This window comes from Muscardinus avellanarius (genome assembly GCF_963383645.1).
Source record: "Muscardinus avellanarius genome assembly, chromosome: 8".
Lineage (NCBI taxonomy): Eukaryota > Metazoa > Chordata > Mammalia > Rodentia > Gliridae > Muscardinus > Muscardinus avellanarius.
In genome coordinates, this window is record NC_137794.1 from 61894045 (window position 1) to 61911507 (window position 17463).

Genomic DNA, 17463 nt, shown 5'->3' on the forward strand with positions numbered 1-17463 from the left:
GTTATGAATTATTTTGCCTTTATTCTTCTTTATATTTTAATTATGACATCATATTAACGTTTCTTAAATTTTGGGTGTGGGCAGCTTATATTATCTGAGAATTTCACCTCAGGATTGTAAACAGGGTGTTAAAAATATGTAATAAAAAGGGAGGTTGAGTCAGACAGGACTGAGAGCCCAAGCTTTGAAAGGAGTTTGCTGTGGACCAAAAACGCCCGTCCAACTGGAAACACCAGGGCATCATTTCCTCTCTGGAACCCGCGGGCCTGGCAGAGCATGAGCAGCTGGCTCAGAGGCATGAATGAGCCCTTTCTCCTCGGCCCTCCCAGGTGAAATCCCCGTCCGCTTCTCCCACCAGAGAAAAGACCGGACTGACTTTACATGGCCATGTGGTCCGCTATAAGCTAGTTAATGGAAGCCTCAGTTTCCCCACTTGTGTGATGGAGCCCCTCCTGCCTTGACTTGCTGAGTACAGAAAACAAGTTAATTAAGAGAAGCGGGTTCAGTGCGTCTCCAAGCCTCCCTGTGTGCCTGACGCGCGGTCAACGCAAGTGTGGATTTATTACCGTTTATATAGCACTTAGGGTGTACTAAGCCCTTCTCAATATCCTGTTTCCTTTTAGCCACTGGGCAGTGGGGACCGAAAAGGGGCACCATCCCCAGAATTATGAGAGGTTCTTTAAAGCTCAGGGATGCCCCAGTACTGGCTCTCGGTCACACTGGTAGCCAATCAAATGGCTTTTTTAAAAAAATTGGAATCATGCAGCTCTGTTTAGATTTATTCTGTGCAACTCTGAGGACAAAAGAGGGTCCTCAGAAGAAGAAGAAGTTGTGAGAGGAGAAAGTTAGGGAAGTGCTGGGAAAAGATGCCTCTGCTAATGACTGGCAAATCTAACCATGAAAGGTATAGGCCTGAACTGTCTGAATCCTTCTGAGGCCCAAGGAAGTAAGCTCAGCATTTGGGAGGCTAAGACAGGGGCATTGAAGGTTCAAGGCCAGCCTAGCAATTTAGCCAGACCCTCAGCAACCTAGCAAGACCCTGTTTCAAAATAAAATAAATAAGAAGCATTGAGGGTGTGACTTGGAGGTAGAATGCCCCTGGGTTTAATCTCCAGTTCACACACACACACACACACACACACACACACACACACACACACACGCACTCACAGTGTAGCCATTCCCTGGGAGAATGGGAGGCCTTCAACCTCACTGGTGTAGGGAGGATCTGGGGTTCACTTAGCGACCCTGCTCACAGTGCAGTTTTCCACTTTTAACTCTTTCTTCAGTTGCCAGGTGCTTTTCCCTCAAGCTCATTATTTTGGTTATTATTTTAACATCCCAACTTTTACAGAGAAGTGAGCTGGCTGGAAAAGAGTCTGTGGATCCAGGGTCCCCAGCTAGATTCTCCAGACCCTGTCCTAAGTCTGGATTCTCAGGAGGGATGATAAATAAGCCCCCAGACACTGGCCATCAGCACACGGAGCACACCAGCAGAACACAGGAGGCCTCAGCCCAGGGTGGCCCGGGCTTCCTTAACTTTGCATAGAAGCCAAGTCATTCAAAGTCCATTAATGAAACTCTATGAGGTCTTTGGCCCTATGGAGTTTTTTTTTTTTCTCTTCTTTTCAGGTACAAAGATGTCAGATGCTATCACAAGAAATAACCTGACCTATGTCCAGAAATGTATATTTTTAAACTTGATAATATCTATACTTTATTCCCCACTACCCTGGTCTCAAGCCAATTAGTAAGAACTCAACTTCTTAGTGCTTGACCTGAACAGAGATTTGGGCTGCTTCCAGGGCAATTTATATCAAACAGACCTTTCCAAATGTACTTTCTCCTTACTCTGCTGTCTGAACACTTTTAGTTGCTTTATTCTTTACTAGGTCCGAGGGCAAGAGAAAGAAGCAGTCCTCTGGCTATCACAGAGCACAGGCCCCCACACCTTCTTATGCACATCACACCCCAAACTTGGTTTCTCACTTCACAACCCTGGAGAGAATTTATACTCCCCTGGTCTCATTAAGGCAACACACATTTGTACGGCTTCTCACTGTGGGACCAATTAACCATGTCCACACTGTGTGCCAACGCAATCCCACCATACCATTTGCCCTCTTTATTTATGTTAAGTATTCAATATTCATTAAGGTATAAACACTCAAAATAAAAAGCTTTATTTTCACACCATGGGTGCTGACTTGAGGCATTAGAACCAGTTTATTTCCCCTCACAGTCCCTATGTTTTGTTTGCAATGTGTACATCAAGGCTTTTAAAGCCATATATGGCTGTCCACTCAAACTTGCTCTTTTTTTTTTTGCAAATGAGTTTGTAAACGCAATATGGTGGCACACGTCTATAATTCCAGTACTTGGGAGGCTGAAACAGGAGGACTGGAGGATTGCAGATTCAAGAACAGCCTCAGCAAGTTAACAAAACTCTCAGCAACCTAGCAGGAGCCTGCTTCAAGATAAAAAGTAAAATAGGGCTGGGAATGCAACTTGGAGATAGAATGCTCCTCGGTTCAATTCCCATTACGCCCCCCCCCAAAAAAAAAAGCAGCCGGGCGAGGTGGCGCACGCTTGTAATCCCCGTGCTTGGGAGGCGGAGACAGGAGGATCGCGCAGGTTCGAAGCCAGCCTCGCTGGCTTAAGAGACCCTGTTTCCAAATTTAAAAGTATAAAAATAGGTCTGGGAGTGTAGCCCGGAAGTAGAAGGGTTTCCAGGAACCCCAGTACCACCAAAAAAAAAAAAAAAAAGTGATATATTCAAAAATGCCGAAATAGCTGGGTTTGATGGCCCACTTTTATAATCCCAGTACTTGGGAGGCTGACACAAGAGGATTGAAGGTTCAAGGGCAGCCTGCGCAACTAAGTAAGACCCTGTTTCAGAATAAATAAAGGATGGAGGGGGCTGAGAGTATAGTTCAGATGTAGGATATTTTTATATATACAGTTTATTCCATACTACCCTAGGTTCAATCCCCAGTATGAAAAAGAGAGAGAGAGAGAGAAGAAGAAGAAGAAGAAGAAGAAGAAGAAGAAGAAGAAGAAGAGGAGGAGGAGGAGGAGGAGGAGGAGGAGGAGGAGGAGGGAGAGGGAGAGGAGAAGAGAGAAAGAAAAGAGAGAAGAGGAGAGGAGAGAAAGGGGAAAGATAGGAGCTCAAGCACATTTTGACATCTAAAAGGGAGAAATCCCAATACACAGGACAATGCACAGGTGGCTATTGAATTGACTCCTAAATCTCGAGGCAATCTCCCCTGGCACAAACAACAATGAGCACAGCATAAATATAACCTACTAAAATAAAACCAGGGACCACAGTCTTCTCACAACTGAAAATTCACAGAACTCCATCCCAAAGAGGAGTTCTTTACTTATTGACACCCCCAGTGCCTCGCGCAACAGCCTTGAGTTGTTCTCTTAGCAATAAGAATCACATGTTGATAGCTGGTTGTTTGATAAAGCCTAAACAGCACCATAATTTCCCAACAACGCAGGCACTAGATCCTAAGAACTGTGAGGGGAAGGGGCCAGCCTCTTTACTGGACCCAAAGGACTGGCTTGAGTGACTCAGTCTCCAAATCCTGTCCCAAAACCAGGAGCGTGAAGGCCCTGGAGTTGGCGCTCACCTCCTATTCTCTCTTCGGTCCTTCCTTTCCTCATTCACCAAGGCAAAGGCTGCCTGTCAAAACAGGATGCAGGCCCCAAAGCCCGCCCGGCTTAGAGGCTGTATCCAAGACAGAACCTCAGACATGGCCACTTGGAGAATGCACACGGCCGCTGAGAGGCCGGGGCTGGCTCTGGACACGGGGAAAAACACTTGCCTTGCCTTCAACCTGCTTTTCTCATCAGAGCAGTGATGTCCTGGGATGACCTGTGGGCCAGAGAAAATCTTCCCTCAGTCCAAAATGAAAGGACCCATAAGATCAAGCTAACCTCCACCAATAGCTCCTACTGATTCTTTTTGAACTGTACCTGCAGACAGAAGAGGGGAGTGATTGTCAGGCCCTCTTTGGGAAGGAGAAGGAAGCAGCTTCCTCCTCTAAGTTCTATCCCAGGCCCTCTTTGTTCAGTGCTGTTTTCTGCTGCTAGACTGAGCCCAACAAGGGTAATTCTTCATCTAGTTCAGCGTCTGTCCCCTGGTTAGCGTCCATCTTCACAAAAGGCCACACATTTCTTTTGTGTATGTGATACTAGGGATGGAACCCAGGGACATTCTACCTCTGAGCTATACCCCCAGCCCTTTTTATTTTTTTATTTTGAAACAGGTTCTCTCTAAGTTACCACCTCTTGGCCCCAAACCTGAGATCCTCACCACTTTTGAAAGCAGAGCATTGACACTATTTCCCACGTGGCATGTCAGTGTTCTCACGACAGCCACCTCACTCCTCCACGTCTGTGCTATGTGCCCTCTGGAGAAAGCCAGACTGCTGCTCACCTATCTCCAAGAAAGGAGGGCGCCTGGCTACCGGAATGTGTCATCATTCTTGAAAATTGGCAGCAAGGAAACCAAGTTCTGACCAGTAACTGCGGCAGCCACATGGTAAGTATGCCCGTGCTGGGGGAGTGAGGAAGAGCTGATGAGCTTTCACAACACTGGATTCTCCAGGAAACGCACACGGTATGATTGTGCAAACCACGGCAACCCCAGGAGGCCTGGAGTGCAACTGAGGACAAATTCCTGCGACTTCGGGATGTCACCTGGGGCCAGTGCAAGGACTTTCCAGCCTAATGCTGAGTGAAGACTGCCACTGGGCGCCACATTCCTTCCTGCTCTAGTGACCCAAAGAGTAACTACCACAAGAAGCAAGAGGTGTCATGTCTCGTCTGTGGTGGCAAAGACACACCCACCCCCACCCCCACCCCACCCCCGCGACTGCGAGTGCTGACTTCTCCCAGGATGCACAAGTGCCACTTGCCGCCAGTCTCCACCCAGCCGGCCAAAGACAGGGCACCCTGGTCCCTGCCCCCACCCCAGCACTGTACCCTGTCCTAGCCAAGTGTCTTGTTTGAGAGAAGCTGGAGTCCAACCATAATTGCGTTTGAGGAATCCAGGGACTTCTGGAAGGAGGGGAGGTGTGCAGCCATCACCACTGGCTTCCAGCCACTGTGGCCATGGGCCAGCCCTCAACGCTGCCACCAGAGACCAGCAGCGCAGGGAAGTGTGCATGTGTATGTGCAGACGTGCATGCATGTGAGTGTGTGTGTGTGTGTGTGTGTGTGTGTGTGTGTGTGAGAGAGAGAGAGAGAGAGAGAGAGAGAGAGAGAGAGAGAGACACCTTTGCAGGCTGCTCTGAAATGCAGTGCTTCTGCGCCTCTTCAGACACTCTGTAAATCAGAGTAAGCTCAATTCCAAACCACCCAGGCTCGTCCAAAATGGCCCTCCCGCCTCTTCTTCAAATCTCAGTCTAAATCTCGGCATCTGACAAACCACGAGTGAGAGTTTGCAGAAATATGAGGGGACAGACCCTGGCCAGAGCTGAAACCCAGATGAAGGCAGCAACAGTGAAAACCACCCCGAGCCCCACGGGCTGGCGGCCAAGGCGCCAGTGCACCCATGAGCGCAGGATTCGCCCAGAGACTACAGTGAGATTTACAGCAGAGGCTTCCACTCTGCTCTCGCAAACGCAGAGGCTGGGTGGGGGATGGCGGGAAGGGGGAAACGAAGAAAGTAACAGACCCAAATGCCCAAACATTTAGAGCTTCTCTTTGGTTCTCTGAAATCTTACCATGATCCAGAGGATCTTAATGGTCTTTGAACCACGCTGGAAAATGTCACAATAGATGTCTGAATTAAAATCCAGTAAGTCTGCCAAAAGACCAATTGTTAAAAATTGGCAGCATTCCAGAGAACGTGCCAGGCTGCCTCCTGCCCGAGGCTCAGAGAATTGCTCATTCCAGAGAAAGTTAATTATCACCTTATTGATAAAGGGGTAATTTTTAAAGCTTGTGGTGTGACTTTCGTGACTCATTAATTAAAATTTAGAGTAATTTACTAGACACCCTGGTGGCTTCTGTTACATTATATTTGTATCAAACCATTTGATTTTTTTTTTCCTCTTCGGGATGTTTCTAATCCCTGTGGTCACTCTTTACCTGTCTATTTTAGAAAGCAACCAAAACATTAAACGTGTGCATCTCAAACAAGCCTTTTAGGAGATGGCAGAATTAAGAAATAAGTGGTGCGTGGAAGCATTTTTTAAAAGCTCCCTCCTAGAAATGTCAAATTAGCCCATCAATGGAAAGAAACGTGTGTGCTCACACCGAGGACTGCTTCATAAATGCTGCCTCCAAAATGTTAGACTAGAACTTATGCTACTTGATGATGAAGCTGGAAGAGGGTCTTTCTTCACCTCCTTTTCCATTCCACCGCCTAATAAAATCTGAGGGATCTGTTAAAAAGTGAAACTAGAGGTGCTTGGAATTCTAAAGCCCCAGCCCAGGGAGGGACATGCATGGTGCAGGGAGAGTGCACCCCCGCTACCTGTGCTGCTGAGGCCTCCATCCAGGGAGGCAGGTTGGGGAGGAAAATCTGTCCCAAAGAGCCCTAAGGGGTCCCCTGGGAGCAAGTTCTGAGTTCCAGCCACCATCTCTGCTGACCAAGTGTTCTAAAGTGTGTGTTGCAAGGGATACGTGTGTGTCTGTGATAGCGAGAGAGAGCAAGAGAGAGAGCGAGAGAGCGAGGGAGAGGGAGAGCGGGAGGTGCCCTGGGGTCACGAAAAATTGTAAACAGACCTACAAAATGCTCTAAAATTTAACTCCCCAGATTTACGATGTAACAGTTGTTTCTCTCCGAGCATTCCTTGTTATGATTTTCGGGGAACTTCAGTTAGGTTTCCTTAAACATGTTGAAGTTAAGTAATTGCGATCCAGAATTGAGATTAAAAGTAAATAAAAACCACTACATTATGAAAGGTTTAAGGCCATCTGTGATGTTTTTCCCTATCACTTAGAATTTTAAAAACTTTAAACTTTCTGTCCTTATCCTGTGGGGGAGTTGCTTGAATATTTTTATCATAAGCAAATTTACCAAACATTTAAAGAGCCATTACTTTTTTGAATTTTCATGATAAAAGTTCTGGTTGCAGGGTTGCAGTATTTGGGCTTGGCTAGTTTCCCAGCAGCTCTGTGCTCAGCCTACCTGCTGCTAGAAGGGAGAGCTCCAACCCCCACCCCAGCCCCAGGACCCAGAACCAGAAAGTGAAACTGCTGGGCTGGTTTCCTTGCCGAAAACACACCACGAAGGCAGGGAGCTCCTTGCTTCTCTTACTGCTCTTACTGCTTTCTTGCTGTCCCCCCACCCCCCCGCCCCGATCAACAAGATAGAAGTAATGTTAGTGGCACAGAGGAGAAATTTAAGCATGTTAAACATAAAAGAGATAAGTTTTGTAGAATCTGTACTTTTTAAAAACAATTCCACTAATCAAGCAGAGTGATAACTTTATGAAACTATCACAGAGTTCCTCCACATACACAATTTGTGGAGCTAAAGAAAACACATTCATATTTTTAAGTCACAAAAAATTTAAGAGGTAGATTTTTAAGGCACCAAACAATTTCCCTAAAATAAGGTTCTACATGAACATCAAGTTTTGACAGTCCCCTAGAACTGTTTCTCTAGGTGATCTTCCCCCAGATACTGTTGTTCAAAAACTCCCTCTCGTTTTCAAGCCAGCTCTACCAAGCGACACAAAACATGCTCCACGCAGATATTGTAAGCTCTCAAGATAGGGTATTTTACCATACTATGGATTCCTTTGTAGATATGTTTATACATAAAAAAAAGTCTGGAGAGAAAAAAAAAGCAACTATGTTCCTCACTCTTCTTAAACTGTTTCTCTGCTGGGAAAAGAAATAAAAACACTGTATACAACCAAGAGCTGCTGGGTTCTCTTTCTCAAGTACCACAGTGTCTGCAACCAAATACAAAGCCACTTTCTCCAAAAGCCGATTGTCTGGTCCTCTAGAAGACCCTTATACACTCGAGAGAGCAACGCAAGGAGCCGCCTCCCATTCACTGTCCCAGACAGTGGGAAGAACTTGACACAAGCACATTTATAATTAGCTCTGGGTAAAATGACTTCGTCCAGCCTGCACCTCACCTCACCCACTGGTCCTGTCCCACCGCAAGAGGCAGGGGAGGGACAGGGTAGGGGGCGGCTGAGGAGCGCGTGGGAGCTGGTTCAGGGCACTCACTGCTCCACCCGGGAAGGGGGTCACTTTGTCGATGAACTTGGGAAAACAACTCCTAATGCTGCATAGTTGCCCGGTTTTCCCCTCTAAAACAAATTAAAACCAGCAACTAGCAATAAATGCAATTCTTATCTATGACTGGTAAATTAGGAAAAACCAACACAAATACACGTGAAACGTTCCACCTGGGTTGTTCAAGACAAAATTCAGTTTAAAAAACATTATGACATGTTCGTAGCACACCAAATTTAATCATCAGATATAGGTAGGTATTTTTTTTTATCCCAAAACACACTATAATTTTTTTAAAGAAAAGCAAGATTATTGTGGAAAAAAGCTAACCAGTTACTTGAGTTCCCATGGAAAAAATAACTGTCTCTATATTTAAATGCAGATTAAATAGTAGTGAATGTGTAGATATCCAAAATTTACAAACTACTTAGTTCTCTGCTACCTTTTCCTTCCTGAGTCCTGGTCAAGAAAGCAAACGTATTTTGCACAGGAGGAACTGAAGTTTGCCTGCCGGCTCGGTGATTTTTAGTACAGGATACTCGTGCATTGCCGAAGAGGTAGGCATAGCAACCCAGGAAAACTAGAATAGGTAACCTGTCACAGCGACAGCTGAAAAAGAAGCATCCCATGTCTACGGCACACCCTCCATGGTGCAGCTCCCTTACCTACGGCTTGTTCACCGGAGCCCTGATCAGGGTGTTGACCAGGCCGGGAGTGTCGACTCAGAAGACAGATGACTTTCGGCACATGCAAACCAAGTATTGCAAAAGCTGTCTTCCACCGTGTGCTAGTAGCTCACAGTTAGTCTCCAGCAGCCCTGCTCTCCGGCTGCAAACATCTCATTAGACTAATACATTCAGCACAGGCAGAACACTCGATTTACCATAGCTACAGCAATGAATTTCCATTACGATGACAGCTTCAACCACATCATGTCCGGAAAACCAGCCAACCACTGGCTTTTAAAGAACACACACATTTTACATGCAGAAAACGAGGCGTGTGTGTGTGTGTGTGTGTGTGTGTGTGTGTGTGTGTGTGTGTGTGTTTGTGTTTCCTTCCTCTTAGCAGCCCAGCTAAGAGAAATGTGCAGTGTAGCTTTTTGTCGACACGAGCTGCAAGGTAATGACACTTCTGCTTCTTTGGTAGTTACGTCCTTGTAATAACCTGAATTATGTCACAATTGTCAGAATGGGTGTTTCCAACATTTCAGTTTTCATTACTCCTCCTCTGTTGCCATAGAAACCAGACTGTAACATCATTTCTTTGTCCCAGTCCTACAGCAGTGAGGGCCAACATCAGGCTTATAAGATAGTGGTGATCTGAGAGAGGGAATGTTTGACTTTATACAAAAAAAAAAAGAAAGGAGGAAAAAAAAAAAAAGAAATGTTCCAACAACATCATCCTCATTCAGGAGAGGCTGTGCGTCTGCAGGAGTGTGCCAATGCAGGTGAACACGTCAACGCTGGGCCCCAGCACTGGTCCCAGATTCATGTGTGTACACGCATAAGTGTTTCTACATTTCTGAACATATTTGGGACTCTGCAGAGAGCGGAATGGCCTGCATGCAGGAAAGGGGCTACTGTCCACCCTACGAGCCTGCTCAGTGGCAAATGAGTTTATGGGAGTGAAGGGATTCTCTTTTCTTCCTTTTTCCTTTATTTCTTCATTTCTTTTTTCTTTCTCTCTCTTCTTTTTCATTTTATTTTCCTTTTTCTTTGGTACTAGGTATTGAACTCAGGGCCATTCTACCCACCCCCATAGCACTATTTTATTTTTTATTGAAATAGTATCTCACTAAGTTGCCGAGAGGCTGGCCCCTCACCTGTGACCCTCCTGTCTCAGCCTAAGTACTGGTATATTACAGGCCTATCAAATTACATGCAGCTCAGTTAAAGGGATTTTCTCTTCTCTCTTTTTGTAAAGTGAAGCAATTCTCCCAGTTGCCCTTTCCTCCACTCTGGATTATTGGGGGTATCCCTAGGTATTTCTTTTTTTAAATTTTTTATCAGTGCATTGTGGTCATACATCTTAATGGAGTATGAGCTAGTAGAGGCACACGTGCACGCATCACCCAATTAGCCCCTCCCCATTCCCTCCCTCCTCCCTCCTTCTCACGTTTGGCTTAGTGATTGACTTTGAAATGTTTGTTAACGTACATCATGTACATTAGGGAATTTCCCTCTTTCCCCCTCCCATCCCCCTCAGTTAGGTCGCCTTATTTTCTCATCTGTGGTATCACCTTCTTCATCTAGAGTTCCTCCTATGACCCATTTTCTCCCTAGCTTCCACATATTAGGGAGAGCATCTGATTTCTTACTTTTTGTGACTGACTAATCTCACTCAGCATAATGTCCTCCAGTTCCATCCATTTCCCTGTAAATGATGCCCAGGTATTTCCTACAAAATGAAATGTCAGTTCTACAAATACATGGCCACCGCACAGCCTTACTCCTGTGGATAAGCAGCAAGCCCATTTAGTCAGGACTAAATACCAGCGTGGGCTAATGAAGGCTTAGGCGTAAGTAACTTGGCCAGGTACTGAGAAGGTAAAAACTGCAATAACAACTTGAGGTTTTTCTGCATCTATGTACGGAGTCACATTAGAAAGAAATTTCTCTCCTTACATCATGAAGATAGGGAAAATTAATGATTTCCAGAGGATTGTACTTACCCAGTAAAAAGAAATTCACTCCTTCAGTTCATTTACTCATCAAATTTTGTTTTGCTTTATGTGGGAAAAGGCAGGTTTGGTAGTTTATTTTTATTTTAATTGTTTATATAAGTTGATTTCATTAAAGGAGGAAGAAGCATGAGGAAAAAGAGGAGGAAAAGTGAGCACAGGGCCCAACCTAGTGTAGTGGCCCAGACCTACAATCCTAGCTACTCAGGAGGCTTAAGTAGGAAGATCACAAATTCAAGGCCAGCCTGGGCAACTTAGCTAGACCTTGTTTCAAAGTAAAAAATAAAAAGGGCTGAAAATGTAACTCAGTGGAACTTCCTAGGTTCAATACTTAGTATCACAAAAAAAAGGAAGGAAGGAAGGAAGGGAGGAAGGAAGGAAGGAAGGAAGGAAGGAAGGAAGGAAGGAAGGCAGGCAGGCAGGCAGGCAGGCAGGCAGGCGACCCGAGTCTGGCTGCAGCCTGGCTGCGACTCTGTCCAGCCGTAGTGCTCCCGCCCTGCCTGTGCCTCACGCAGCCCCCACCACACAAGCAGCGAGGCACCTTGGCCACTCGCCCAGTCCTTACTTTAAAATGTTTCTTCAGATAAATAACATAAACCTTCCTTATATAATCAAAAGTATCCCCAAGCCCTATTAGAGAAGAAAAAGGCTTGATAGACTCTACCTCCCCAAAACGAGGTTTTGGTTTTCCAGCCGCTCTGAGGGGCTCTGCCTCTGGTCCCCGGGATCCCCAGCTTCTCACCGGCTCCCAGATGTGCCGTCACCCCGGCTCAAGTCAGGTGTGCCTGGGACGTGGGCACTGTCATCTAATGGGTCAACTTGGCAATGATGCCTAAAGCTGAAATTAACTAAAGCTGGCTTGCTTTACATACACATCCAGCTTACTGGGATTTCTTTCTTTCTGCAACCAGGACAATAGGCCTCAAGAAATTAGGTCAATTTCTTTTTACTTTACATAATAGAGGGATTCATTGTTAGTGTTTATATACACACATAACATAATTTGGTCCATTTCATTCCCCACTTCCTCCCTGTCCCTCTCCCTGGTCCCCTTCCTCTGCTCTTCTGGGAGCCCTTCTATTTTCATGAGATGCCCCCCCTTTTCTTTTTCCTTTTTTTCTCTCTAGTTGCCACGTAGGAGAGAAAACATATGACCCTTGACTTTCTGAGTGATCACGGCCCCGCACGGCCCCAGGCACTGCCCCTTGCTCCAGCTACTACACGCAGTGACACTGACCAATCATTGCCTTTCTTTAAAATGGGGGATGTGGCAGGGGACAGATGTCTCTGTGGTCCCTCATGGTCCCACATTCTATAGTCCTAGGAATTGTTTTGGGCATGGTCTCTCTCTTTCTCTCTCTCTCTATCTCTATCTCTATCTCTCTCTATATATATCCTGGTAAACTAGCTCTTTGGAATATAATCTGGGCCAAAGCAAAGAGGAAAGAGCCTGAAGAAAGGACAGAAAAGAAAAAAGCTGAGGTTCCGTTCCTGTAAGAAAAAAAGAGCAGCCTCCTGCCTCAGGGGCCCCCAACTCCCTTCCTCGCTGCCCAACACACTTTACCTCCAGCGCCCCTGACAGCTTGGGAATGTCCAAGGTTATGGAAAGTATGGGGCATATTTTATTTTATCTTATTTTATTAATGCAAGGCTTTTGATGACCACTTTTCCCAAAGAGAAATAGAGGCAGCAAAGGGTTAACCTGCTCAGTGAGATGGGAGGGTGCTAGACCTTTTAGGTGCCCCCCTCCCCAGCTGTGACTTCTTCAACCTAAAGCCCTGCTTTGCTGGGGCTGGGGCTGAGCGGAAACTCCTCAAGCTGAGGGAGAGACCTTTCCAAAGTAAGGGCAGAACTGTTTAGAGAAGATAAGTGAGCAATCTCAGGGTCCTAAGAAATGTACCATATGTCCACCCCGGGGTACACAGTACAAGCACCAAAAGGACACCGTAGGGGAACGTGGAAAGGCATGCAGCAAAAGCAGTTCTCAATGCACAGTTGCTTTATAAAATAAATAAATAAAAACCACCCACAGGTCAGAAAATAATATGCAGAATAGAATTTTATTTTTTTATTTTTTATTTTTTATTTTTTTTATTGGTGCACTGTATTTATACATCATAGTGGGATACAAACTTTTGTAGACATACATGCACACATCGCCCAGTCAGCCCCCACCCGATCCCCACCCCATTCTCTCCCCATCCCTCCTTCCCATGCTTGGCTTAGTGGTTGACATCTAGTATTATAGCAATTTATCCAAAATTAAAAATGATAATCTCACATAACAGTTTCATTTGTCTGATACCAAGCTTTTGAGGACTTAAAGATAACATTTCAATATTTCTTTTTGCTTTCTTTCTTACCAGAGAATATTTTTTTCTATTTTTTTAGGTGAAACTATCATATATTTATATATTTATTTTTCAGGAAAAAAATCTAACCTAATATGGAATATGGATTCTAGATACCCAAAACAATCTTGAAAAAGAACAAAGCTAGAAGATATATATTTTCTGATTTCAAACCATATAAAGCTACAATAATTGAAACAGTGTGGTACTGTTCTAAAGGCAGATATATAAACCACTGGAGTTAAATAAAAGCCTAGAGCTAAATTCTTCCCTATATTGTCAAGTTATTTTTGACAAAGTTTCCACAAACATTTGGTGGTGGAAATAATAATCTTTTAACTAAATATTGTTGAAAAATAATAATTACATGGAAAAGAATAAAATTGGACCCTTACCTAATCCCATATACAAATATTAACTCAAAATAGATATAAGACCTAAATATAAATCTTAAGACTATAAACTTTTAGAAGAAAATCTGGGTCATAAAACCTCACAACACTGAAATTGGCAGTGATTTCTTGGATATGATTTCAATGGCACAGGCAAAGAAGAGTATACAAACTCCCTAAAAAATAAAAAAAATTTGTATATCCAAAGACAATGTAAACAGAGTTAAAAGTTACTAATATAATTGGATAAAATATTTCCAAATGCTATATCTGAAGGTATATTAATATTCCAACTAGAAATCCTAAAAATTAACAACAATAAAGGCAAACAATACCATTTAGAGATAGGTAAAAGACTAACATAAATAATGAATCTCCACAGATAACCAGTCTTAGTTGTCTGTTGGATGGAAAATCTTGTTTCTCTGGTTCTGTTACCTATTTCTTCTTTTTAGTTAATCTCTTTGATTATTTTCTCTAGTGCTGGTTTTGAAGACATAAATTCCTTCAGTTTCTGTTTGTCATGGAAGCTTCTTATTTCCCCATCTATTTTGATAGAAAATTTTGCTGGGTAGGAAATGTTTGGCTGGAAGTTGTTTTCTTTCAGAGTTTGGAATATGTTACTCCAAGCCCTTCTGGCTCTCATGACTTGGTTTGGGAAGTCTGGAGTGATTCTAATTGGTTTGCCTCTGAACGTCACTTGGCCCTTTGTTTTTGTTGCCTTTAAGATTCTCTGCTTGGCTTCCACATTGGTCATTTTGACAATTATGTGGCGTGGGGATCCTCTTCTCCTATCCTGTCTAAAGGGAGTTCTATAAGTTTCCTGGATCTGTGTATCGACCTCTTGCTCTATGTTTGGAAAATTTTCTGCTATTACTTCCTTGAAGAGATTGTTGATCCCTTTGGTTTCACTTTCTTTTCCCTCCTCTATTCCAATTATTCTTAGGTTAGCTCTCTTAAAATGGGCCCATATTTCTTCAATGTCAGATTCCTGCTGTTGGATATTTTTTTCTAGATTAGAAACTATGCGTTCATTTTTGGAATGATCATCTTCTAAGAGCGAGATTCTGTTCTCCATGTGGTCTAATCAGTTGTTTGTGCTTTGAATTGAGGCCTTTACTTCATTAATTGCATCCTTTATCTCTTTTGGGCTCTCTCTGAATTCTTTTCGAAGCACCTCTATTATTTCTACAGTTATTTTCCTGATTTGATCTTCTAGAAATCTCTGATTTTCTGTTTTATCGGGTTCTGATGTTGTGGGGTTGTGGGCATTCATTGCTCCAGTGTTATTCCTCTTTCCCATGATTTCAGAAGTTTGTGCCTTCTCTGGGTTCTTCGCTTGGGTCACTATGACTTCACTTAAGGTGCTCTGGATCTCGAGTCTGTAGTATCTCAGACCCCACTACTCCTTTACTGGGTTGTATCACAGAGTCTCCGACCCAGGGAGTCGATAGAGGCTGCTTTAGACTATGGGGGGTGCCAGGTTGCACGTTCTCCTATGGTGTGATTTCTCTGCCACTGCCACTCCCCCACTGGGTCAAGTCCCAGGGAGTACAGTACTGGGATTTCTCCTCTGTGGCCCGCAATTTGACTCACTGTTCTTGAGTACACAGATGTAGCTGTCCTGGATTCGGTGAATTCGCTGCTGCTGCCGCCGGTGGCAATATGGCGCCGCTGCTACGTCCTCGGCCATGAGGCTGGCGTATTTCTTCTTGGTTTTGATTTCCACTCTGAGTCCCTGCAGTGTGTGCTGAGCTCAGCCACTGGGAGCTTTAGATTTTACCTGCGGCGAGAAATCTCGCCTGGATGTTCCACAGCGGCTCACCTTGGCTTGCTGTAGCCGTCCGGTGAACTCGCCGCTGCTGCCGGCAGTAAAGCGCTGCTGCCGCGTCCTCGGGCGTGAGGCCAGTGTATCTCCTCTGTGACTCTGAGCTCTGTTCTCAGTCCGCTTTCTCTCTGGAGCCTGGTGATTTTTTTGTTTTTCTGGGGTTTTCTGGCTATGAAAGGTGCTGATTTTGTGGTAATGGAGATTATTTGTTAGCGGGGCTCTTAAGCCCCGCTTTTCTCGGTCGCCATCTTCCCGGAAGTGAATTTTATTTTTTTAAATAATGACTTTTCAGCCAAGAGTAGTGGCACACGCTTGTAATCTCAGCATTCAGGAGGCTGAGTCAGGAGGAGCATGGTTCATGGACAGCCTCAGCTACTTAGCGAGGCCCTTCACAACTCAGTGAGAGCTTGTTTCAAAAAATAAGACGGCCGGGCGTGGTGGCGCACGCTTGTAATCCTGGCATTCGGGAGGCTGAGACAGGAGGATCACGCAGGTTCGAAGCCAGCCTCAGCTACTTAGTGAGGCCCTCTGCAACTCAGTGAGACCCTGTTTCAAAATAAAGAATAAAAAATAGGGCTGGGGGTGTTTTTTGGAGATAGAATGCCCCTGGGTTCCACCCCCAGTACCGCAAAAAATAAAAAAAAAACATAAAAAGACTAAAAAATAGGGCTGGGGGTGTAGCTCAGAGGTACAATGCCCCTGGGTTCCATCCCTAATACTGCAAAAAAACATGATTTTCAAAATATGGGAGATATATTAATAGTAAGGATTTCTTGGTAGTAGTATGAGTGATTTTTTTTAATCTTTTTACTTTCATTTTTGTACAAAGAAACACTACTTCTTTCTGTGAAAATAAAAAGTCATATGAAGGGCTGGGGGCATTGCTCAGGGGTAGAGAGCTTACCCAGCATGTGTAAGGCCCTGGGGCCTATCCCTGGGACTGCAAAAAAAAAAAGGAAAGAAAAGAAAGGAAGAAAGAAAGAAAAGAAAAAGAAAACAAGAAGGTATGTGAATTAATTGATTAGTAACAAAATTTTTTTCTTGTCAGAATAGCTATTTTCTTTATATATATCATAAATCTTAAGTCTTGAATTTTACCATTGAAATAATAATAAAACCTTTGTGTTCCAGGTAGAGGTAGGGTACATTCAGCAACTGCCGTGGCCTGTGCTTTGAGTGTGAAGACTGCCCCCGACTCACTCACCTCGATGTCCTGGTCTTCTGCACTCCGGATGTGACCTTCATGGATGATTTTGGAGTCAATACAAAACCAAGGTCAGACTTTCTCCCCTCTCCCCCCAAAGCCTCCCCGTATAGCCATGGGCCAAAGACCTAGGAAGCTGGTGATTCAATAAAGGGAAAATCACTCTCATCCTCTGGCTCATGTTCCAGGATTGTCTTAGTGGAAACGCTGGTCTCTGGGTCTGGTCATTATGGGAGCACAGCCCAAAGATCCTCAATTCATGGGTAGAGTTCAGTACTGGAAGCGAAATGGCGAAGCAACACCAACATCAGGATTTTCTTTGGTCAAAGCCTATAAATTCCAAGATGGGGAGATATGGATCTTGTTCTTTCCTATGTCCCCAGCACATAATGCAGTGCCCGGCTGCTGCTAGAAAATCAACAAATGATTATTACTAAATATGAATGAAAGGAGAAGTGGGTGATCTAGTCTTTTTTTTTTTTTTTTTTTTTGGTACTGCAGATCAAACCCAGGAACATTCTATCTCCGAGCTATAACTCTTTTTATTTTTTATTTTTAATTTTGAAACAGCGTCTCACTAAGTTGATGAGGATCTTGCTAAATTGCTAAGGCTGGCCTCAAACCTGCAATCCTCCTGTCTTAGCCTCACAAGTACTGAGATTACAGGTGTGACCCGTCACACCCAGCAAGGGTGACATAATCTTAATCAATGTTAGCGCAGACATTTAGACCTGATTCCTTTCCCAAAAAAGTAACTACTCTAGACGTTAATCATTAAGAACGAAAAAAAT

At 44.3% G+C, this 17463-nt stretch overlaps 1 protein-coding gene across 1 annotated transcript in view; it reads right to left on the reverse strand.

Annotated features, from left to right (window-relative positions):
• The window catches only part of SCML4 (Scm polycomb group protein like 4), a gene marked incomplete at both ends in the record, with an annotated part of 116771 nt that extends 107714 nt beyond the window's left edge, over positions 1-9057 (reverse strand). The window contains 3 exon segments of the mRNA XM_080700383.1: positions 8880-8996; positions 8999-9042; positions 9044-9057. Coding sequence (XP_080556509.1) covers positions 8880-8996; positions 8999-9042; positions 9044-9057 — 175 coding nt within the window.
• Between the last annotated feature and the right edge of the window lie 8406 nt (positions 9058-17463).